Source organism: Mirounga angustirostris, unplaced genomic scaffold, assembly GCF_029215605.1.
Source record: "Mirounga angustirostris isolate CCGP_5_RB_7025 unplaced genomic scaffold, mMirAng1.0.hap1 SCAF_16, whole genome shotgun sequence".
Taxonomy (NCBI): domain Eukaryota; kingdom Metazoa; phylum Chordata; class Mammalia; order Carnivora; family Phocidae; genus Mirounga; species Mirounga angustirostris.
Genome location: NW_026991724.1, coordinates 6,481,147 through 6,504,618, shown reverse-complemented (window position 1 = coordinate 6,504,618; position 23,472 = coordinate 6,481,147). Strand labels below are relative to the sequence as shown.

The window sequence follows — 23,472 nt, the reverse complement described above, 5'->3', positions numbered from 1 at the left end:
GAAAGAGACATAAACTCTTTGTACGACGTCAGCAGAATGTATGTGGATCCCAGTGAAATCAACCCTTCCATGGTACGGTGCTCGCCCTCCTATTCACACCACGCCCCGGGCCCTAGAACGAGGCAGAGTCCACCCCACGCCCCCCAGCCTAACAGGGCAAGGCAACTTTTGGGCAAACTTGCCCCCTCCCAATTGGTTTTATTTTTTTGAGAAAAAATGATGATTGACAATGAGACATCGGGTTTCAGGGAAGAGCTTAATAGAATTCCACCTAAAAGCGACGGTGTCGCGCTAAAATTCTGAGGTTTGATGAACCACCTTTGGGCCAAACGGCTTCTAATTTAAAGTCTTTCAGATGTTTCTGGCTCACTGACTGAGCCCGTGGTGTTTATAAATTCCGTTTGGTTCACTGACCCATTTGCAGTGTGCACCTTATCTCCTGTTCCCACCCTGGCTGGTGGTGTGATTTCACGCAGGTGGGCGTGGGTTTTAAATTTTCGCCCCCAGCTCCTCCTTGCTCTGGTTCCAGCTCACACGGTGGTCAGACCGCAGAGGAAGAACAACGGCGAATTTTCTGTTGGGTCAGGGGTGGGGTGCACCTGGCACACAGTTCATGTATAATTCTTGCTAAGGAAGGGGCCCTGCTGACGGGCTCTGTGGAAATCCAGAGATGAATTTCTTCTCTTCTTTTAGATTTATAATCCTCAGCCAATGCAAATCCCTTCCAGCAAGAAATGAAGGCTTGGAAGGATGTGGGCAAGGGGAGAGTGTGTGTGAAATTATTAGGGAACTTTGATTAGAAGTGAAGAAGGCGTCGGTAGTGAGGATGACATGGCCACCTATCAGCCGGATGTCAGGTGGTGGACACTGTGGTAAACTGAGGAACTCACACCCCATCTTGAGGACAGCTATGCCCTGTTCGCACTCAGTTGCTACCTTTCCAGAGAGCAGGCCAGGTCTCCTGGTTTTGCAAGCCAATGATCTGGATATTTTACGTGAATTCTCCCCCATTTTTAAATCCTGGCAACCAACCCAAGTTGTAGAGAAAATCTTCCTGTACTAAGTGAGACAAGTGAAACACGATGGTAGCTGAACGTGATCACAAGCTGCCAGACTAGGGGGAGCGCCTCAAAAATAAAATCATTGCTATTACGGTGATTGAAAATGGTTTAACAATAAAAAACACCACTTTGAAAACAAGACCGATAATTAGCCCTGGTCTCACCGTGCGAACTCAGTCGCTCTCTGCGTTCCTGGGCCTTTGCCTGCACGGAGACGCATTTTGCAGGCCCCCCCCCCCGCCCCCGCACACCTGCCATTTGTGTTCTGTTCACCTGCCCCTTGGTCCTGTGTGGGTTTCTCCATTGCTCATTTTCTTCATGACCATTCTTACTAAAACTGGTGAGCCAAGTAATTCAGATGAAACACAGGGATTGCAATTTTAACTTTTACAAAAAGAATTTTTTAACGTTGCAGAATATTCTGGGTGTCTGTTAGGTTAGCTGCGTCCCCGTCAGTGGCCATGTGGGTCATTTCTGGTCTTTGCTGTTCTGGGTAACGTTAAAATGAACTTCACATGTGAGGCATTGGGCATCTTCTGCATTATTTCCTTCGCGTGCGTTCTTGGAACTGGAATGACCAGATCGGTCCTAACGGGCATATGGATGGCCACATAGCAAGCATTGTCCGAAGCACTTGGTAGCTCACTAATGCTCAGCAGCCCCATGTGTGGCGTGCTGTTTCTATGCCCACTGCACAGCCAGGAAGGTATGGAGCTGGAATTTGCACCCGGGCCATCAGGCTTGGAGGCATGTGCTGTTCGTCACTTTGTTGTGCCGCCTGCCAGCCTGGGCATCCGATGGATGGCTCGTTTCTCTAGTTAACGAAGGACCTGACATTAGGACCTCTGCTGCCCTCTGTCAGGCTGGAGACTTGCTCCTCATGGAAGCCATTGTATGGCACCTCCCTTTGCCACTGGCTGTACCTTGCAGCCTTGGAGCCTGGCAGTGACCCGTGAAGTTCATGGGGGAAAGATGTATCCACCCTTGAAGGGAGAGGCACAGATAAAGCCAGCTCTGGTTGGAAGTTCTTATGGCAGAGCTTCTAGAACCCACATTGCTTCCTACAGAACATCATGAACTATGGCAATAGCTCACATTAACTGATTGATTTCTGAGCTCAGCCACTTTTAACAGCTGGTTGACCTTGGGCCAGTCCGCATCCCCTCTCCCTGGTGATTTTGGCGGCTCTTTTGCAATGCAGTGCCCGCCCTCTGCCAGCAGATGGCGCTGTAACCTCGGGCTTAAGCATCCTGTTTCCTAATGAGACCCAAGGCAGATGCCTCTCTGCTTCTGTCTCCCAGCCTGACCTTCTCCTTCTTGTTTTCCCTGAAAGCCTCAGAGAACCGTGAAAGCTCTGTATGACTACAAAGCCAAGCGAAGCGATGAGCTGAGCTTCTGCCGTGGGGCCCTCATTCACAACGTCTCCAAGGAGCCCTGGGGCTGGTAAGGCTGAGAGGGGCTGGGCCGCTTGCTGGATGAACTTGACTTATCCCTTCTTGCAGGTGAGGTTCAGGTGCTGGCTGAGCTCTGGACCCCCTTTCTCTGTCGTTCCGGGCTGGCTTTGACCTTTGTACCTTCTCTGGGAAGGTGGCTTAAGACCTGCTCTATTCAGAAAAGCGTTAAGAACCATTTATCGCATCATATTAAGTTTTATTTTAGTTATAGCAGAAGTTATCACTTACTGAGGCCTTCCCCGGTGCTGAGGGCTGTGGTGATTGCTTTCATATGTGGTCTCTCCAGATTCTTGGTATGACTCTTGGGGTTGACTGTGGGTACCCCCACTTTACAGAGGTGGCAAAGGGGGCTTTCCTAGGTTGTATAGCTATGAACTATTGCGGGCTCTTCCCATTATGTGAGCCTGTGTGTTACTGTAAATTCAAATTCTTAAGCTATTGCTTGGTCCTGTGCAGTGGCCCTACCCTGGATGGAAGCAGGGACATCATTAGGCCAGAGCTCCCTGGGTATATGCCAGCGATCAGCTACCTCTTTTCCCTCTCCACCTGGGAAAAAGTTTCGCTGCCCATCCATAAGTCCCCGGGTAGGTGGTCTTGTAGGATTCTTTCGTTTTTGTTTTTTTTTTTAAAGAATTTATCTATCTATTTGACAGAGAGAGACACAGCGAGAGAGGGAACACAAGCAGGGGGAGCGGGAGAGGGAGAAGCAGGCTTCACGCTGAGCAGGGAGCCCAATGCGGCGCTCGATCCCAGGACCCTGGGATCCTGACCCGAGCCGAAGGCAGACGCTTAACGACTGAGCCACCAGGCGTCCCTGTAGGATTATTTCTTACCATAGAGCAACAAGCACCTTGCAAATGTGGCATCCCTTTCTCCCGTAAGATAGCGGGGCTTGAGTTAGAGATCTGAATGGCAGCTTGAATAGAGGGCCTCTTTTTGTCAAGAACCATTTTAGGGGCGCCTGGGTGGCTCAGTTGTTAAGTGTCCGCCCTCAGCTCAGGTCATGATCCCAGGGTCCTGGGATCGAGCCCCGTATTGGGCTCCCTGCTCCGCGGGAAGCCTGCTTCTCCCTCTCCCATTCCTCCTGCTTGTGTTCCCTCTCTGGCTGTCTTTCTCTCTGTCAAATAAATAAAAGCTTAAAAAAAAAAAAAAGCACCATTTTAAAAACTTCATCTGAAAGAACTCACTTAAACCCACACAGTGACCCTGAAAGGTTACCTGCATTTTACAGATGAGGAAACTGAGGCACAGACAGGTACAGTAACTTGGCCAGGGCCATCCAGCAGGCTGGGATTCGAAGCCAGACCTTCTGACTCCAAAGGCCATACTCCTAACTTGACTCATGGTCGGGGGTTTTGAAGTTTTTTGTTTGTTCATTTGTTTTTTTGAGAATGCCCTCTTTCTAATCCAAATCTTACCTGGATCCCCAGAGTCAAAAGAGAAAAAGTGACAACAGAGTGATGTGCTGAAGCTGGGGGTGGGGGCCTGGAGCTCCTGCTCGTAGGCTCCCAGCCTCAGCCTGCCAACTGTGGTGGTGTCCACCTGTCTCTCCCTGAGGGGCACGGCCAGAATCCGGGTGTCCCCTGGACCCATGATGCCCCGTCCTGTACCCTGCCTCTGTCGAGGCCCCAGTGCTGTGTGTGTGGGTGACTTTTACCAAGTTGTGGGTAGACCTCTTTAAAGCACACGCTTTTCCACGTGTGAAACTGCCTCCTGCCTTTCCACACGTCTGAAGTGGGGTGCTTTAAATTTCCAGGGCTCTTGAGATGAGCTGAGAGTCTGGTGTAAGTGCCTTTGGTGAGGGGCTGTGGGTGAACTGCCTGCCCAGGTCCCCTGGTTTCTTTCGCTTTGGTGGCAACAGCACCATCTAGTGGAGCATCGTCCACCTTTTTGGGCGTCCTCCCAACCTGCTGCCCGTATGGCTAGGGCACTGAATTGGTCTTGTCCAAACTGGGATGCATTTTAGAGCAAAAGGAATGTTACTGTCAATAATTACACCTGGACAACAGGTATGAAGTTAATTCTGGGCAAATGGTACATATGGTCACCACGGATATAGCCAGTCTTTGCCTGAAAGGGGTCTGGAGAAACGGAGGGGATGAGGGTGTCTGCCAGGCCTCTCTTTCCACCAGGCCACAGGTCAGTCGGTCCTCACTCTGCTTACTCAGGTCAGCAAACATTTACTAAGTGCTTCCCACCACCCCTGAGTACTGATTCGATTAAGATCAAGAAAAGGCCTCACACAGTGGGGAAGACAGAGGTAGAAGTTATATAAAAGGCAGACTGCCTCCCCAGCTGTGGGGACAGATGCCACAGGGGCACAGAGGAGGAACACTTGGCCTAGGTAGCAGTCAGGGAAGACTCCCTGGAAGAGGCATGCCTGAGCTGAGTTTCAGCTGGTTAGTAGGGACAAGCTAGATACAAAGGGCATGGACAAAGGCATGGAAGCTAGGCAGCACGGCAGGGGCAGAAGGGTGGGGGCAACAGGCTGTCTAGGAGGAGGGTCAAGTTTGAGTCGCAGAGGGGCAGGTGTTAAGGTCCAAGAGTCCGTGGGGTCAGGCTAAAGCATCTACGCTTGATTCTGAAGACTCTGGGAGCTATGGGTGTGGCGTGGTCAGAGATACTTTCTGGAAAGAGCCCCCTGGCTGCAGACGGTACCCACAGGGGGGCAGTTGGGGGGAGTGGCCCGTATGCCTGGGCACTGCTTGCGGGGAGAACCTTAGAGGTGACCACAGCTTGGTGGAGTTGAGACATGTACATAGATCAGTTATGTCTCTTGTTACCAGTGCTGTTACAGGGAAGAGAAGAAGGTCAAGGGGAGCGGTATTTTAGCTGAGTAATGAGAACATTATCTGAGCACTTACTGTATACTGGGCACTGTTAAAAACACTCAGCATATGCGGAATCCTCTGGTCCCAATACAATCCTCTGAGGGAGGCACTGGGATTATTCCCATTTTATAGTTGGTGGTGGAGCTGGAATTTGATTCCAGGCTGTCTATCTCCAGAACCTTCCTTAGCTCTAAGTTCACAGCCCTCCTTGAAATGGGGTTGAGCCTGCTCTAGACTTGAGCTTTTGCCTCAAATGGCCTCCGATGTCCACCTAAAGCATTGAAATTCTTGGTGTCCTTGACTAAACATTAGAATCGTGTTATGGGGAGGACACCGACCCTCCGCTCACGCATTGCTGGTTAAAAAAAGCAGAGGATCCTTGGAAGTGCTTGGTTGTCACAGATAATGATCACCCCCTCCCGTCACTTGGCCACTTGCTGCCTCCCCCCTCCCCCCCCCGCCGCAGCGGCTGGGATCTAACCAGCGGCGAGGGATCAGTAATGCGGCCCCACGAAGGCCTTTGGATGCCCTCTGTTTTCATCTAGGTGGAAAGGAGACTATGGGACCAGAATCCAGCAGTACTTCCCATCCAATTACGTCGAGGACATTTCAACAGTCGATGTGGAGGTGCTGGAGAAGCAGGTGAGTCCGGGTCACCGCATGGGGAGACCTGCCCATCCTGTTCTTCGAGGAAACCGCAGGGCTGTGTTGCACATGCTGCTGCCGTGGGGTCCCTGTGGAGCAGTGGAACAGGGACACCAGAGTGACAGGGAAATTGGGATTGTCCCCACAGTTGTGGGTGAAGGTCACGGTGACAAGCCCGTCATGTTTTAATCAGGTTGTGCTGGGCTGGAAGGCTTTGCGTAGGCAGGAGAATTCCCTCTGGAGTGAAAATGGCCAAATGGGGAATCTGTCCTTTGCTTAAAGCAGCTTGCAAATGAAACAAGTTGAGTGTGGCCACCAGACATTCCCGAACGTGCTTGGTGTGAGTAAGCAGGGCGGGCCTAAGTGGCCGTGAATGCGGCCCTCCTGGTGACATTGCAAACATGATTTGGGTCCCCTCGCTGCCTCTCGCCCAGAAGGCCCAGAGAGCACCCGCGGGTAGGTGACCCCCTGCACCAAGGACGGACTCTCTGTAACGAGGACTCTAAGGCCTTTTTGAGCCCAAGGAATTTCCTAGGGGAGTTGGGGCAATCTGGGAAGACTGCATGGAGTAATGGACATTTGAGCCTTAGAAGTCAAGTTAGAGATCACCAGCAAGGCTGGCAGAATTCCAGCGCGAGGTGCAGCCTAAACAAAGGTGTGGGGCTGGGACCGTGGCTGTGTTCAGCGTGCTGGGCCAGAGCCAGGGATGCGACCCCTCAACCCCCTCCCCAGTCAGCATTTCCCTGGTGGAGGGGTGGGGGTGGGGTAGTACACGCAATGAGCAGATGTGGTTCTGCCAGCTGGCCAGAGAGCAAGATCTTCTCTGTCGCACCCGGGCCCTGGGATGCATCAAACGTGCAGTGGCAGGTGCAGCGGGAAGGCTGGCCAGGGCCGATCCCAGAGCATGGGCATCATGCCCCTAGGACATGGGGAGCCACAGAAGGTTCTTGAGCTGGGCTTCAGGAGGCTAGCTGGCCCCTTTTCATCATCATGTCAGAATGAAGGTCGAGGCTATTTTTTGAAACCAGATCCATGGGAAGTGTTTCAGAACCTGTTCTAGAATTCACAGGGCTTGTTTTTACAAACTGGAAAAAGAACCGCTGAACCTGTGGGCACCTGCTCGCCGCTGGGTCCCCATCAGCAACACGCTTCGTTATTGAGTGCTCTCCCCACGGATGTATCCTGTAATGAAAATGCATTTTAAACAGCTCCACAGGCTGTGTCTCTGCTAAACGGTGTGCCCTGGAAAATTGGTTGTCTTTTTATTCTTCCTGTTAAGACTAACGTGAGTTATGTCTTGTTTCTTCACAGATTATTGAAGACAATCCCTTAGGGTCTCTTTGTAGGGGAATATTGGATCTCAACACTTACAATGTCGGTACGTACACACGTGGGCGGAGCGTGGATTCACACCCACGTCCCCCACCGCTGGGCATTGGAAGCGCCCAAGGCAGGGAGGGGGCTGCCGTCAGTGAGTCTGTTCCCTTGCCTGTAACATGCATATAAAACGATTAGTACCCCTAAAAGGCTGTGATAGGGGTTAAATGAGATCCAGTGCATGTGATCTGCTTAAAATATTGCCTGGCCTACAAGAGCGCAGAGATCTTAGCCAATGATATTATTGAGCACATAATTTCTCCTCCCGTGGCCTTTTCTTTCTAGAAAATAATTTCTCTGCAGAGAGAATCTATCGCCTGCCTGTCTCCTAGCTTCTGGTGCCTGCTGGAGATCCTTGGCGCTCCTGGGCTTGTGGTTCCAACACTCCAACGTTCGCCTCTGTCTTTGGGGGCCGTCTTTCTTGTGTCTGTGTCTCAAATTTCCCTCTCCTTTCTCTGGATTGGGAAATCCTAAATCCAGAAGGATCTCCTCTCAAGATCCTTAAGGACATCTGCAAGGATCCTCTTTCCAAGTAAGGTCACCTGCAGAGGTACGGGCGTTAGGTTGCAGACAGAACTTCCGAGGGAACACAACTCGGCCCACTCTCAGGCTGTGAGGTAGGGGAGAGGCCAGACCGTGCCTGCCACAAGGCAGACGCCCCCGTCCCCACGGACCAGGCCTGTAGCTGCTGCATTTGGGCTGGTTTTGTGCAGGACGTGGCTGGGGCGGCGTGAAGTCTGGCCTTCACATCCAGGCCACTCAGGACTTTCCCTGTTCTCTCTCCCGAAGTGAAAGCACCGCAGGGGAAAAACCAGAAGCCGTTCGTGTTTATCCTGGAGCCCAAGAAGCAGGGCGACCCCCCAGTGGAGTTTGCCACGGACAAGGTGGAAGAGCTCTTCGAGTGGTTTCAGAGCATCCGGGAGATCACCTGGAAGATGGACACCAAGGTGGGCACTTGGCTCAGCTGGGCTCATGCTGTAGAGGTGGGGGGCTGGGGTCCTGGCTCGGGAGGACAGGGAAGACATGGACTGGGGTTGGGCCATAGGCGTGCCAGTCATGGAGAGGAAAGGGACCCGGGCGGTCCCCTGAGAGGCTATGGCTAGTTGGAACCTCCAGAAGGCTCAGGGTAGAGTGATCATTTGGGGTCTGTCTGACCCCGCATAGCGCTTACCACCACTCTTACCAGAGAGAAATGCAACTTCACTGGAAGGCTCTTCGCCCCCGCAGGAAGGGTTCTGAAATCAAGCCTGGCTCTTCATGGCTTCCCTGCTTCTGATCTACATTCCTCCTTTAATTGGTTTTTACGTCTGCTAATTCTCATTATTACGTGTGAAGGTTAAGAAAACACCGGTCAGCAGAACCCGCCTAATTCCAAATCCCGCCCCTGGGCAGCACCAGCTGTACAAGGAGCTGTGTGGGAACAGGGAAGACCCCCCCCCCCCGCCCCCCAGTCCTTAGGAAACCAACACGATGAACACCCAGCTCACTGCCGGCTCCTGGCCCTGGCCTTATCGTCCTGTCTGTCCCCGACCCCCTGCTTGGGGTTCTGTGACTTGACCATGGAGGGCAAAAGACCAGTCACCAAGATCTGTCTAGTGAGTTTCCTAAAGCCTGGCCCGTGAAGGGGGTTGTGACTTCAACTTCTGAGACAGCCCATTGGGTTAAACCTACGGGTCCGGAGAGTAACTGTTAACACAATTTCGAGGAAGAGCTCTTTCATCTTGAACAGACACTGGTTTCTGCTGAGGTTGGGGGAAAAAAGGGGGGGGGCACCCTATGACTTGTCACAGCTCTGCGCTTTGTGAGTCCAAATTTCCACAATTCAGCAGTGGTGGGACATGTCCCACCACCCTGTTGTATGCAATTCTCTTGTCCTTAGGGGAGGCAGGTGTGGGGTGGTCTGAGGGGCCACCATTTGTGGTCTTCCACACGCCTGGTAGGGTGCAGCGGGCTCCCTGCTTACATCTCAGTGGTTCTGGGAGGGGGATACTCCAGTTAGCCTCATTTTCTAGTTGTGGAAACTGAAGCACAGAGAGATTATTCAGTGTGGCCAGTGGGCACACCCAGTAAACAGAGGGCCAGCGTTTGAGCTGATGTCTGATTCGAGTTCCTGCTGTCCTAACCACGTGTTAGGAAGCCTCTCTCACCTAATCACCAGCTGTCCCCCTGAACACTTGCTACCTGCACATGGCTCCGTGGGGACAGCTTTAGGCATGAGTGGCGCATGGCCCCATTCCTTTCCTCGTCCTGGCTGCAGTTAACCAGGAAGGCTTCCTGGAGCAGGAGTGAGCTCATGGACTGGCAGAGGAAGGATGATTTGGGGGGTGTGAGAGCAGGTCATTGCTGTGGTTCAGAGGGACCCAGGATGTGATCCTGGGGGCATTTTAGAGGAATCTTCTCCAGGAGATGATGTATAAAGGACAAAGCAAGGTGTTCACAAGGGTGAGGTCCAGTGCAGAATTATCTGGTCTCGTCCCTGGCCTGCCATGGAGCATGGATACACTGCTCAGCCTCTGTGTACTGCAGTTTTTTTTAAAGATTTTATTTATTTATTTGACAGAGAGAGAGAGAGAGCAGGAACACAAGCAGGGGGAGTGGGAGAGGGAGAAGCAGGCTTCCCGCCGAGCAGGGAGCCCGATGTGGGACTCGATCCCAGGACCCTGGGATCATGACCTGAGCCGAAGGCAGACGCTTAACGACTGAGCCACTCAGGCGCCCATGTACTGCAGTTTCTTTGCAAAATGGGCACACATTCTACCTCTGAGGGGAGATGGGGGCTACCCTACGTAATATCCATCACACATGTAGTGGGTGAGGCCTGAGGCTAAGCAGCCCTGTAAATGGTGAAGGGTATCATTTGCACGTAATTTTCTCTCCAGGCTCCCCCTTGGCCAGGGCAAGAAAGAGTCAGAATTTGGGGAAACCTGAGACGGTGGTCTGGTTTAGGGGGAAGCAAGCACTCATCCTTACACAGATGGAGATCGATCACATAGTGTGTCCTCCAAGGGGAAATGGCATGGGGCTGAGGGCCTGGAGAGCTTTAGTCACAAGCTGTGATGGGTGAGGGCAGAGGCGCCCTGCAGCAATGAGGGGGCTCAAACAAGGATGTGCAGCGCCCACGAGGTTGGGAGGTCGTGGGCTTGGAGAACTCGAACAATGTGGTTTTAGGGGACTGGGTGGGGCAGGAGTCTGAGAGCAGAGGGTTGAGGAGAGTGGGGTGCTGACAAAGGGGACCCTCACCCCCACCCCTGTTCTTGGGAGCCATGCCCAGGGACCCAGCTAGCCCCCAGTTCTTGACAAAGGGGACCCTCACCCCCACCCCTGTTCTTGGGAGCCATGACCAGGGACCCAGCTAGCCCCCAGTTCTGGGTGGAAACAACGTAGGAATTTCGGAAGGGAGGAGAGGAGGGGTAGGACAAAGGACCACTTCCAACTGTATTAAGGATCTGAGCCTGCAGGGGGCCGAAAGGGGGTGGGGAGGGGGGGGTCCCGGGGAGGAAAATGCAGGCCAGCCTCCGGGCTGACACTGGGGACTGGTTCCAACAGGAGAACAACATGAAGTACTGGGAGAAGAACCAGTCCATCGCCATCGAGCTCTCGGACCTGGTGGTCTACTGCAAGCCGACCAGCAAGACCAAGGACAATCTAGGTAGGGTCTCCCTGGGCTGTGCCCCAAACCTTCCCTGCAAAGCCTGGTTTCCTTTGGAGTCAGGGGCTGTCAGAGAGCGAAGTGAGAGACTCCTGTTTCTTTTCCACGGCTGGCTCTAAGTGGGGCTTGTCCTTAGGGCAAGTGTGCAGCTGAAACGGGCCCTTCTGGGGTCTTCAGGAGGAAAACTCCCAGAAGGCACATTAGTCTCCCATTGCTGCTAAGAGAATCCGGGCCTTGCTTCTTCTAGTGGCTGCCGGCATGCCCTGGCCTGTGGTCACATCTCCCTCTACCTCTCTAATACACAGACCCTACCTTTAGGGCCCAGATAATCTCCCCCTTTCAGGCTCCTTAATTTAATCCGATCCGCAAAGTCCCTTTGCCAGATGAGTTACAGTCACAGGCTCCAGGAAGCAGGACCTCGAGGCTTTGGGGCCCATGGAGCTTGCCATAGAAGGATTCAAAAATGAATCTTCTCCAATCTCCAAAGGAGCAAGTTCTTTGCCCTAATAAGATCCTGTTCATCTTTGCCTCCTGCTTTGATCTCAAGCATCTCTGATTCCAGGACGGACGACCAGAGAAACAGCACTGAAGCCTAGTTACCGGGCACTGGGCGGCGGGTCCCTCAGAACCGGACTCAGCAGGGTTAGGGGCCGCCCGCCACAGGTGCACGTTCCTGTACCCGCTCTGCTCCCACCCCTGCCTGCAGGCAGTGGACTGTTCCTCCCCCGTGGTGCCTGGTTCACCCATCTTCTGCACAGGATCCCCTCCTCCTGCTGATCCCTCTGGCCATCCTCCACCGTGTCCCCTTCTGTAACTGTACCACTCTGGTGTTTTCGGGCACAAGCCTGGTGGTGGTTTTAAACAAGAAGTAAATTACACTGATCCCAGAGCGAAAGCCAGTGGGCACGCTGGGATCCTCGGAGGGCAAGGGCCCAGAGCCGTAGTGGTTATGGCAAGAGCATCCTAACCACTGGGCTCTCTTGGCTCGGAGGTTCCTGGTTTCAGCTGACCGCCTGCGCATCCAGCGGGGGCAGCAAGCGTTACGAAAGTGCATCAGATGGAGTAAATGGTGTCTCCCTCTCTGTGTGCAGAAAACCCCGACTTCCGAGAAATCCGCTCCTTTGTGGAGACCAAGGCGGACGGTGTCGTCAGGCAGAAACCCATCGACCTCCTGAAATACAATCAGAAGGGCCTGACCCGTGTTTACCCCAAGGGACAGAGGGTGGACTCCTCCAACTACGACCCCTTTCGCCTCTGGCTGTGCGGCTCCCAGATGGTGGCACTCAATTTCCAGACTCCAGGTACAGGAGCACTGTTGGTGGCATCGCTCCAGGCCCAGTCTGCTGGGGCCACCAGTGTGACCGGCTGTCCCAGAAGCCGTCAGGTTTCACCCAGCATGCTGGTATGAGGCCCAGCCATTGAATGGAGTGATGGCGGGACATGGGGCATTTGCATCTGTCAGGCTCTGCGATGGCAGGTGACCAAGACGTTGCAGGGTGGCTTATGGGAGAAAGGAAGCACTTGAGCTCACGTAATGGAAAAGTCCAGGAGTTGGCACTGAGCTTCAGGCACAGCTGGATCCAGGTGTTTGGTGGCTGTCTTCAGGGAGCTCTTCTCCTGGCCCATCCTTCTTTGAGGGCTTCATGGACAGACTCTTCTGGAGATGTTCATTGCTGAGAAAAGCCCACATGCAAAACTTTTGGACACCAGTGGTTGCAGCATAAATCACAGTGCTGTGCTCTTTGGTTGATGGGTCTGGGGATCAATAATCTCCTTTATGTTCTTTTAAAGCCTATGCAGGATTCCATTGAGTGGATCCCTAATCTATGTAACAGGTCTCCCCCACCGAGGCGCTGCTCTCGTTTGCTCTTACGGACGGCCCTGCCCTCTGTAACCTTACATGAGCACCCTTCACGGGTGGGGGAGGCCAGGGGCAGGACCGAGAGCTCAGAGTGCAGGCTCAGTCCTACCGCACTGGCATTTGGGCCAACTTCCTGAGGTGTCCCACTGGACACCTGCACCCGTCGTGCCTGAGCTCCGAGGCCTCACCACACTGCCTTCCAGAGAGACCTTGGGTGGGAATGCCAAGTGGGAAAACGTTCGAATATACCTTTCCAGCAGGGACTTCCCTTATGAGTAAGTGAACCAGTTTCCCATGTATTTAGGAAGCATTTTCTTTTCTGCAAACGGTTCATGCTTCTTACTGCATCTCGGAGCGGAGGTATTTATAGCAACATCATCAGAACGCTTTCGTTTGTGGATCTTTCCCTGTCATTTGAGTTAAAACTTTTTTTTTTTTTTTTTTGTGCAGCCTATCTTAAGTGAAATTTTAAAATTAACTCTCAGAAAAAAAAATTTAAGAAATTTTGAGCATTGAGTAGGTTTTAGTGTCATACTTAGAATGGTGTTCACCAGTTGGGGTTTTTTTTTTGAAACGCATAATTTAACAACTGCCTGAAATTATTTTTGGAAACAGGTTTAAATCACCCCCCCCCCCCCAGCACCGCCGGCCCAAGAGGCTACCTTTTCTTACAGCTGCAGTTCCCTTTCCTTCCCAGACAAGTACATGCAGATGAATCACGCCTTGTTCTCACTCAACGGGCGGACGGGCTACGTCCTCCAGCCTGAGAGCATGAGGTCCGAGAAGTACGACCCCATGCCCCCAGAGTCCCAGAGGAAGATCCTGATGACTCTGTCTGTCAAGGTAACTCAGGCTTCATGACACAGGTCAGCTTGTTGAAACCATCAACACCCAGTCACCGTTTCAGGATTTGAAATACAGGGCACCCCAGGGTGGCCAGTTTTAGGGGGTGAAAATTGTTAAAAATGCATCCAACTTTCAGACAGTGTATTGTCTCTTTGTAAGAGTTCGGCTTTCTCCTCTTTTGGAAACCATGCAAGGTGGAGATTTGAATCATATTTCTCATATAAGGAAGAAAAAAAATACCACCTTCTCCTCTGTCCTTTCCTGGGCTGTCTCTGGAGGTTGTCTGTGCGCAGGGGACGTCTATGAGTGTGGAGGCATCAGGGTTCCGATCCTGGCTTTTCCAGCCCTATTTCCCCATCCATAAAAGGGAAGCGGTTGGGTGGTCCCCACAGAGGGCTGTCAGGCCGACTTGGACCTCCTGTGGTCTGACTTGAGCACCCAGACTGAGCTCTAAGCTGCATTGGGGAGAATGCCAGTACTTACCTTTGGTGTCCTAGGTTCTCGGGGCTCGCCATCTCCCCAAACTTGGACGAAGTATTGCGTGTCCCTTTGTGGAGGTGGAAATTTGTGGAGCTGAATATGACAACAACAAGTTTAAGACAACAGTTGTGAGTAAGTTGCATCCTCTGGGGGATTCTGTGTACTTTTATCGTCCGGGGCTTTTCCTTCATCCCTCGTGCTTGTTACAGTTCAGCTCGGGGAGGAGGGAAACACAAGACCCCATGATTAACTAGTTGGACGGGTACCCAGTGCTGCTCTTTGCTGTCACTCACATCTGGAGTCTTGGGCCAGCCCCCTGTAGTAGGAAGCCAGGGTGGGGGGGTCCTCTTTGTCCCCCCCCTCCTGCTTTATCTACCGTGTCCAAGGCGAGGCAGCAGAGACACAGGGTGTGGCTGACCCCCAGGCTGCTGCCTAACCTGCGCGATTTTATCCCTCCGAGAGGAGGGAGACCCTGCAGCTAGGAAGAAACAATCAATGTTTTAAGGCCTGGGAACACTGCCCCTGCTGGGAGTCATGCACCAGGCTGCCTCTTGTGTGTACCAGTGAAACTGGCATTTCACAGGGGCGGGCGGCTGTTGCCCTTGCTCCGTGAGGCTGGTTCACCCCAACAACCCCAGAACCCTCATCCATTCTACCTCTTCAGAGAGCCAGACCCACTTCCCTGTCCAGAGGAGCGGTATAGCTCCCTGCTCTGATCTCTTCCAAACCTCCGTGCACCCCGCTCTCCCAGCCCAGCCCTAGCCCCGGGAACCGAGATGGCAATCATAGCATTTTCTCTGCTTACTAAGGGCCAGACCTGTGACAACAGCTTTTCCAGGACTGCTACTGGAAAAATAAGTATTTCTTAGATCTCGGCCTTGATGCATATTTATGGGGCTGCTAAGGAGATTCCAAAAGCCAAGGGCTAAGAGAGGTGGTTTTACCAGGAGGGGGTAGGACCAGTGGAGCCTCTGCTGAGCCTTGATCTCCTTCCAGATGACAATGGCCTCAGCCCTGTTTGGGCTCCAACACAGGACAAAGTGACCTTTGAAATTTATGACCCCAACCTGGCGTTTCTGCGCTTTGTGGTCTACGAGGAAGATATGTTCAGTGATCCCAACTTCCTTGCCCACGCCACTTACCCCATCAAAGGAATCAAGTCAGGTAAGATGTTTTAATTAAGATGTTCTGTTTGGGCTAGCATCACTTTTGGTCTGTGCTGCTGGTTTTAGAAAGAATGAAGCATTCTTCCTGGTTTTTAAATTTTTTTTTTTTTTAATTTATTTATTTGACAGAGAGAGAGATAGGAGAGCAGGAACACAAGCAGGGGGAGTGGGAGAGGAAGAAGCAGGCTTCCTGCAGAGCAGGGAGCCCAATGTGGGACTCGATCCCAGGACCCTGGGATCATGGCCTGAGCTGAAGGCAGACGCTTAACGACTGAGCCACCCAGGCGCCCTCTTCCTGGTTTTTATTAAATTGTTGCAAAATTGATTGGGTGGCTTGGACAGCTGATCACATAAGGTTGTCACCATGAGCAGGCATCCAGCCTGGGGAAGGTGGGGAGGCTGCGCCTTTCTCAGTCAGGCCTTTGTGTGCAAAGCTGGCTTAGTGGCCTGTCCACCTGGCAGTGTAGTCAGGTCTCATTTTGAACGGCTAGGGGCTGCGGGACGCATCTCCCACTCTGCCGGGCCGGCACTGGGCCCGGGTGGGAAGAAAAGGGCTCTGAGCAGTCTCAGATCTGCCTCTTCCCATGGCAGCAGAGCTTCACCTTCCTATTCCATAAAATTGGAATGGTTAATAAATCTCCATTTGTGAGTGCCTGGGTGGCTCAGGTCACGATCTCGGGGTCCTGGGATCCAGCCTGCTTCTCCCTCTCACCCCGCTCGTGCTCGCTCTGGCATGCACTTGTGCTCTCTGAGTCCCATCCCCCCCCCCCCCCCCCCCCCCCCAGGGAGGAGATTTGGGACACATGAGCTTGATGCTGCTTTGTCAATGTGGCTGCCCTTATCTTGTGTAGTTGCTCTGCTTTTACTCTCCTGCTGGATTGTGTGTGTCACGTTTGACAAACAGGCCCTCACTGGATGCTGAATTCTCTTTGCCCCTTTCCTTAGCATTTCTGAGGCATGAGCCATAAGATCATAGATCCTTCTGGACTCCTCATGAGGTCACTGTTCCCCAAGGATCATTTTTCAAGAGAAACAGATCACTCATTTTAGTGATTTATATACCAATATAGGCTTTTTTCTTGATGTTGTTTGGAAACCTTGTGTCTTGTTTCGTTTGTTTTTTTTCTAAACTTGAATTGTATCAGATATTCCCTAAATTTCTACCTTTCCTAGTATCCTAAATCTGATCATTTCCAGTACCTGCCCAGCTAGCCAGGTACTTAGAAAATGCAGGTCGCTGGGCCCGTTCCTGCGCGCTCGGCTCCCCCTGTGGATGGGGGTTGGGCAGGAAGGTGCAGGTTTTGCCAGCTCCTCAGCGGGCACTTTGAGAGGACTGAGCTCGGCTGCTCATCTTACCATCCAGGAAACAAATTCCTAAGTGCAGGAGTAGATGAACTTTTAGAGAACATTATGAAGATATAGTATTCACGTGTAAGTCCCCACAGTGTGATATTTGGCAACCCCTCTTGGTTAACTTGCCCACTCCATCAGGTACTTTAAACCCAGCTGCAATTCTGTAATGTGCCCTTTTACAATACCAGACAAACAAAGCTTAAGATAGATTTCTTTCTATGGTAACTGTCTTCTTACCCCACCTCCCCTGGGCTCATCCTGCTCTGCTGTCAGGACCTTGTAACCATGTCCTCTTGAAGGACAAGGGATGTGAGCTTTGTAATTGCTCCTCATGCCTTGGAGAGAGGTCAGAGTTGATGAACCCTCCCTTACCTTACCAGCCAAATTGTGTCCTTTAATCTAGAAAATGCTAAGAGTTAGCTTGGAGATTTAAAATACAAAGAATAGGAGTACCTGGGTGGCTCTGTTGGTTAAGCATCTACCTTTGGCTCAGGTCGTGATCTCAGGGTCCTGGGATAGAGCTCAGCGTTGGGCTCCCTCCCTCTCCTTTTCCTCCTCTCTCTTTCTCTCAGATCAATAAAATCTTTTGTTTTTTAAAAGAACAATATGTCATAGATAATGAAAAATGTGACCCTTCCTCCAGCCGTCAGAACGGTAAGGACCTTGTCTCGTTCCTGTGCAATTTCCAGCAAGGCCTGGCACATCCATAATCAGGGAAGGAGTGAAATTTCGCATAAGGCATTGGGACCCTTCTGAGCTCACAAATACACTCTTCCCATTGTCGTTAGGGATGCACTTAAGCTTTTGAGCCAGATGAAGCTCAGAAAGGAAGGAAAACATCATTTATTGTGTTTTGTGCCTTAAACTCTTTAATCCTTGCAGCAGTCCTGTGAAAGAGGTTTTATCATCTCTGCTTTTTAAACACGAGCGTTTTGGGGCCTAGAGATGTTAATTAACTTGCTCAAGGTCACACACCTGTAGGATCAGAGCTGGGCTGCAGACTCACTGCACACTCCACCTTCTTCCTACTCTACAGGCCTCCCCTACTCCTAATAAGCCAAAATACTGACCATGCTTCAAAAGAGGTCTCTATTTCTCTTTCATCTATGACACAACCCAAATCAACAAGGGTAACACAGAACCAAACTTTCTGGTGAAACTGGGCAACACCTTTCCACCCTAACCCCAAGATGCGTGAAGGCCGCTCATGAAATGAGACCTGGCCATTGAAAGGAGGGATGTGGGGATGGGGCTCACTTCTCCAAATCTGGAGGCACCTGCTGAGTGTTGGTTCTAAGCAAAAGGGCACTGCCACGTCATTGGAGTATCGGGGCCATCTGATAGCCTTCCCGATACCACGGAGCGCTCAGCAGTCTAGAACAATTCTAACAGTCGATCAACACCTAGACGGACTTCTTCTGCACTATCCCCCGACCAGCCCTTAGAGATGCAGAATCTCAGGCCCCACCCCAGTCCCTAGGCAGAATCTGCATTTTAATAAGATTCCCGTAACATTAAAGCTGGAGGAGCACTAGGCTAGACTGCCGGAATACTGTAGGTATCCAGGCAAAAAACCGGACCAGCAAACAAGCCAAGAAAAATCACCTCATCTAGAAGGGGAGAATAGGTCAGAAAACTTCACATTATTCCATGAATAATGGAAAGCAATGTCCTCAAAACCCTCCGGGGAAAGGTTTGACCTGAGAGTTTTATACCCAAACTGTCACTCAAGTGTAAAACCAAAGAATGGATGCGTTCAAGTATGTGCTATTTGAGGACTGTATGTCTCGCAAGGTGGTATTAAAATGAGAGAACAAGGTTAGTCAACAAAAACACTGATAGAGAAGTCCAATAAAAAGGTGGTGAGCACTGGACATTTGAAAGTTACACACAATGAAATGCACAAATTTTCAATCGGAAGGACACTGAAAACAAGTATTGAGCTCCAGCTCATGAGATGCGTGCCAGCGTATATAGGAGGAAGTGTACAGATGTATTCATCTCACTTTGAAATATATATACACCTGTATGCTAGATGGAGGAATGGATAAATGTGATTAAAAAAACACAGTAAAAGGTTAATGGTACGATCTAGGTGGCTGGTATACAAGTGTTCCTTGTAATATTACCTTAGCTTTGCTCTATGTTTGAAAACTTTATAACCAAGTCTCCCTTTGTGGAAGAATTACGGTTACAAAAACACAATAGAGCTGACCCCTGAACAGTGTGGGGGTTGGGGATGTCCATCCCTCAAGCAGTCAAAAAGCCACCTAGGATTCTTGACTCCCCCAAAACCTACTAACAGCCTATGGCTGACTAAAAGCCTTATAACAGTCAATTAACACATACTTTGTATTTTATACTGTATTCTTAAAGTAAGAGGAGAGAATATGTTAAGAAAATACATTTACATTACCATACTTATTGGAAAACAATCTGTGTATAAAGTGGACCTGCACAGTTCAAACTTGCATTGCTCAAGGATCAACGGTATTTACATGCAGTATCTTGTAGAGACAATAATTCAGCTAACCCAAATTAGGGGAAGGAAGGCGAGAGGAGGTGTGGGCTTGCAATAAGCACATCAACTTCCTCACCTGAACCTAGTGGGTAGGGAGAGAGGGATTAGTCAAGTGATACTGTTAAAGGTTCTCCAAAAGAAGTAATAATAACAGGACAAGCCAAAACCTGGGTGGTGGAAGACACAGAGGGTACAGTGTGAGTGCCCTAATTCAGGCATTGCTTGTCTGGGAGAATGAGAAGACAGAATGCAGATAAAAAGCTTTCGAGACAAACTAGGGCCACATCATCTCCAAAATACAATGTTAAATGAAAACCATACATTACTATTATTAGTGACTTAAAAGAAACTCAAGATAGTACCTTGGGGAGATACTGTTCAAAGTGGCTCCTTCTGAAAGAAGGGATTATGAGCGGGTAGGAACGAGACTTCAGTTTTTACTATGTATTTGTTTAGAGTAAATTAAAACAAGCAAATCAACCAACTTTTGAGATGTGTTGTCTTAAACATTACTTAATGAGGGGAAAATCAGCTCTAACTCAACCCTCCCCCCTAAATAGAGTGTCCTAATTATAAATAGAGAAAAGCTTTCAGAGGAGGATCAATACTGCTATGGACTGCCAAGGGACAGATTTCCTCCTATTGGAAATCTTTCAGGATAAAACAGTGCCCCCCACCCCCTGATCCTACACTTCGTAAAGGCAGACATGGAGGAGGGGATACAAGGGTGCATTACTCCTGTGAGTCTTTTGGCCTCCGGCGGACTTAGGGAACGGAACCACAGCTGCAGTCCCTCTAAATGTGTGATGTTCTGTACATTTTGATTTCTTTCGAGTGAATGATTTCCATTTCTACATGGCTGAGTTCTTTAACTGCACTTCTCGGTGTGGGCCCATCCATTGGGGCTGCATTTTGGAGCCCCTCTCCCGAGCTATCAAGAAGGGACCTCCGGTTTCCAGAAAGTCAGCCAGCAGCTTACCCGCTCCTGGCACTGGACATGCGATCCCTGGGTACCCTAAGAAAGCTAAGGTCTGACCTTAATGGCCTGTATTTGCATTGCTCTTCCACTCTCTGCAGGATTCAGATCTGTTCCACTGAAGAACGGGTACAGCGAAGACATCGAGCTGGCTTCCCTCCTGGTTTTCTGTGAGATGCAGCCAGTCCTGGTGAGTGAAGAAACGCCAGTTGGGGTTCCCTGAGCTGCGTCTGCTGGTGGGGTGGAAATGGTCTATGGGTATGGTTGGCTGATGGACTTAAACCCGTTGGGAAACCACTAGCGGGACAAGCCACGTCATAAAAGAATTCCTCCGTGGTCCCAGGTTTTTCCTTCCAGCATCCTTCCTTCCTTGGAGAATGCCATAGGATTCTTTGAGTAGGTCATGTAGTTGGAAAGCTGAAGCTCTTGGGAAGTTCCGTATAGTTTCATTTCAGCAAGTAGAGTCAAGCAAGATAATGCTCTTTTAGAGAAGCTCATCTCTCCTGGGTGCTTTTCCCCCCACTAATGGTCTTGGGAGTCCCTTAGAAGGGCTGAGAGCATCCACCAAGGCCTTGTTGGGGCCTGTGCTGGGGAAACACGTTCATAGGGATGGGCACTACTTTTGTCCTTCTCTTTGCTCCTGGAGGAGCCTGCCACCTTGGTCCTTTTGTCAAGACCTTGAAGATACATGGTCTCTCCTTTGATGAACCAGTGTGGGGAGGGTTGGTGGGGGAAGGGCTTGGCCTCAGTGAACGCAGCACCAAGCTGGGATAGTTCAGGTCTCGGGTTGACAGTGGGAGACTATCTGGATATGTGATCTTGGAGCTGCACAATCCTCTTGATAGCCCCGCCCACAGAATGGGACCCACTTGGCATGTCTTTTTGCAAGACCCCATGATGTGGCCAATCCAAAGACCTTTCCATTTCCCTACCACAAAACTCAGCATGGGTTGGGTGAGTGTGTGGTCACCCCACTTCTCTTTGGATAATCTAGAAAAACCATGGTTCTGGACCCCAGTGGGCTGATGTGGCCTTGGTCATTGTGCCTGGATATGCATCTTCTTTTGTCTTCCCGGTTGTTCTCTGGGTAGAGAAATCACAGCCTCTCACTTGTTGTTTGGCTCTAAGAACTACACAGGGATTTGGAAGTTGCTTATTTGGCAACTTCCAGAATAGAGCTGAGAACCATCCAACGGGGAAGGGAGATGGCAGGGGTAGAGATGCCTTTTAGCAGCTGTAGCCATAGTCCGTGCAGTAAAAATTCATGAACTTGACTCAGAGGAGAGAACATTCTGCATAGCTGTCTGCCTTACATTCAGTTTTTGCAACCTTGCTAGTTTTCCACTTTAAAGCATTTTATCAACATTGAAATGGAAGAGGTTGCAAAGATAAGGAAAGACAGAAAGCAAAAGCAGGAAGCAACACTTAAAAGGCACAGTTCTTTGGTGGCCAAAGAACCTCGGTGACAGCCAGACGTATCACTTCTGTTGGTAGAAGATAGGCTCCTGATGACAAAGTTGTGTCTTGAAAGCATAAGGCGATGGATAATGCAAAGTTTTCCATTCTGAAACAAATCTGACATGTCCATGCCTTTAGACTCAGTCAAAATAAATGTTTCCATATGAAGTGAATAGTCACTCGAACCTTGAATGATGGATCCAAAAAAAAAAAAAAAAAAAAAAAATCACCTTTCTTGATTCTTACTGTGATAGCAATATTCGGTCCTGAAAGGACAACTCAGTTAGCTGTCAAGTCCTTGGTGAGAATGCCCAAGACTTTAAGTCCATTAAAAAGATCTAAGCCAGAATACATTATTTTGTGTAAATGGCTAAACACACACACACACACCACCCAGATTGTGCCTACTATCCAGTCTTATAATTTGGGGGAAGAGACGAATAGATCCGGTAAGCATTTGGTTTGATCCCTTCTCTTCCTAGGCCAATGCCTTTTTTATGTAAGTGTAATAATAATACAAATCCATGTGTCCAGTCTCTTTTTTAAACTCTGGCATTCTTCACATTTGGGGCCAGATCATCCTTTGTGGTGGGGGCTGCCCCCTGCATTTGGACTGTTGAACAGCATCCCTGGACCTTGTATAACAACCAAACTATCTTCAGACATCGTTCCATGTCCCCCGGTTGGCAAACTTGTCCTTGTTGAGAACTGCTTTAAGTGAAATGATCAACACTTTTCATACTGTTAACACTTAAATGATGGACAGGTTTTTCCATCGAGTGGGCTGACCATAGATTAATCACCATTCCCCCAGTTGGGCATTTATGGAATCCACTGAGAAATAAGGCTTTTGTGAAATTTTTCATGTGATTACTATTTTCCTTCTTTAATTTAGTTAGTTTCTTAGGATTGATTCCCAGATATGGGATCAATTTATTTATTTTAGGATATTATTTATTTGAGAGAGAGGCTGACCATGAGCAGGGACAGTGGGGAGGGCAGAGGGAGAAGTGCAGACTCCTCGCTGAGCAGGGAACCTGACATGGGGCCTGATCTCAGGACCCCCAGGATCGTGACCCAGGCTGAAAGCAAACACTTAACTGACTGGGCCACCCAAGCACCCCTGGGATCAGCTTATTTAGCAGGACGGTAAACCTGTAAAATGGAGTAAGTAAGCTTGAAGACCCCTGGCTGAGTCCAGCTTACCTCTCCCTGGGCCACAGAAGGATCTGGGATTCTGTTGCCTGGGGAAAGGCAACCAGCATTTCCTCGCTGTGTACATAAAGCCCATCTGCAGACATTTCATGGAAAAATGATATGATAAACTTGGTTTCAGATGGGGATGGGGCAGCCTCGGTCTAGACATTGCTCTACAAAGCTGTTGTAAACAACTTGGAAACATTATAAATAATTTGGTAACACCAGCAGCAGAGAAACTTTTAGTATTAGTACGTGTTTAAAAGAAAATGTATTTGTCTAGATGTAACTTCCCCCATGTCGAAGACTCCTGGGAGGGGGCTGTGGGGACCACCCCGTGGAGCACGGGCAGGGAGTGCGGGCAGGGTGGAGGGTGCCAAGGGGAATGTGAACGTGCCCAGATCTGCTCTGTGAAGGAGTTTTGGCAGAAAAGGTGTCTATGATGTGCAAACCTCATTTCAGTGGATGGTTTTTAAGCTTTAATTCCGCATCTGTCCCCTGGTACTCAGGCACTCAGAGGTGTCATTTGGAGTTTCCGCCCCACAGTGTGACGAGGCGTCTCTGGGGAGCTACACTGGGGTGTGTGGTAGACCTGGG

General features: G+C 50.3%; 1 protein-coding gene across 4 annotated transcripts in view; it reads left to right on the top strand.

Annotated features, from left to right (window-relative positions):
* Positions 1-23,472, top strand: part of PLCG2 (phospholipase C gamma 2) — a 167,518-nt gene that overhangs the window by 121,076 nt on the left and 22,970 nt on the right. For all 4 annotated transcript variants that reach the window (XM_064580799.1, XM_045890678.3, XM_064580800.1 and 1 more), the window contains 11 exons: positions 1-72; positions 2,395-2,504; positions 5,892-5,988; positions 7,303-7,369; positions 8,158-8,315; positions 10,915-11,017; positions 12,109-12,318; positions 13,576-13,721; positions 14,222-14,336; positions 15,201-15,368; positions 20,322-20,410. In XM_064580799.1, coding sequence (XP_064436869.1) covers positions 1-72; positions 2,395-2,504; positions 5,892-5,988; positions 7,303-7,369; positions 8,158-8,315; positions 10,915-11,017; positions 12,109-12,318; positions 13,576-13,721; positions 14,222-14,336; positions 15,201-15,368; positions 20,322-20,410 — 1,335 coding nt within the window. The remainder of the gene's footprint in view (positions 73-2,394; positions 2,505-5,891; positions 5,989-7,302; positions 7,370-8,157; positions 8,316-10,914; positions 11,018-12,108; positions 12,319-13,575; positions 13,722-14,221; positions 14,337-15,200; positions 15,369-20,321; positions 20,411-23,472) is intronic.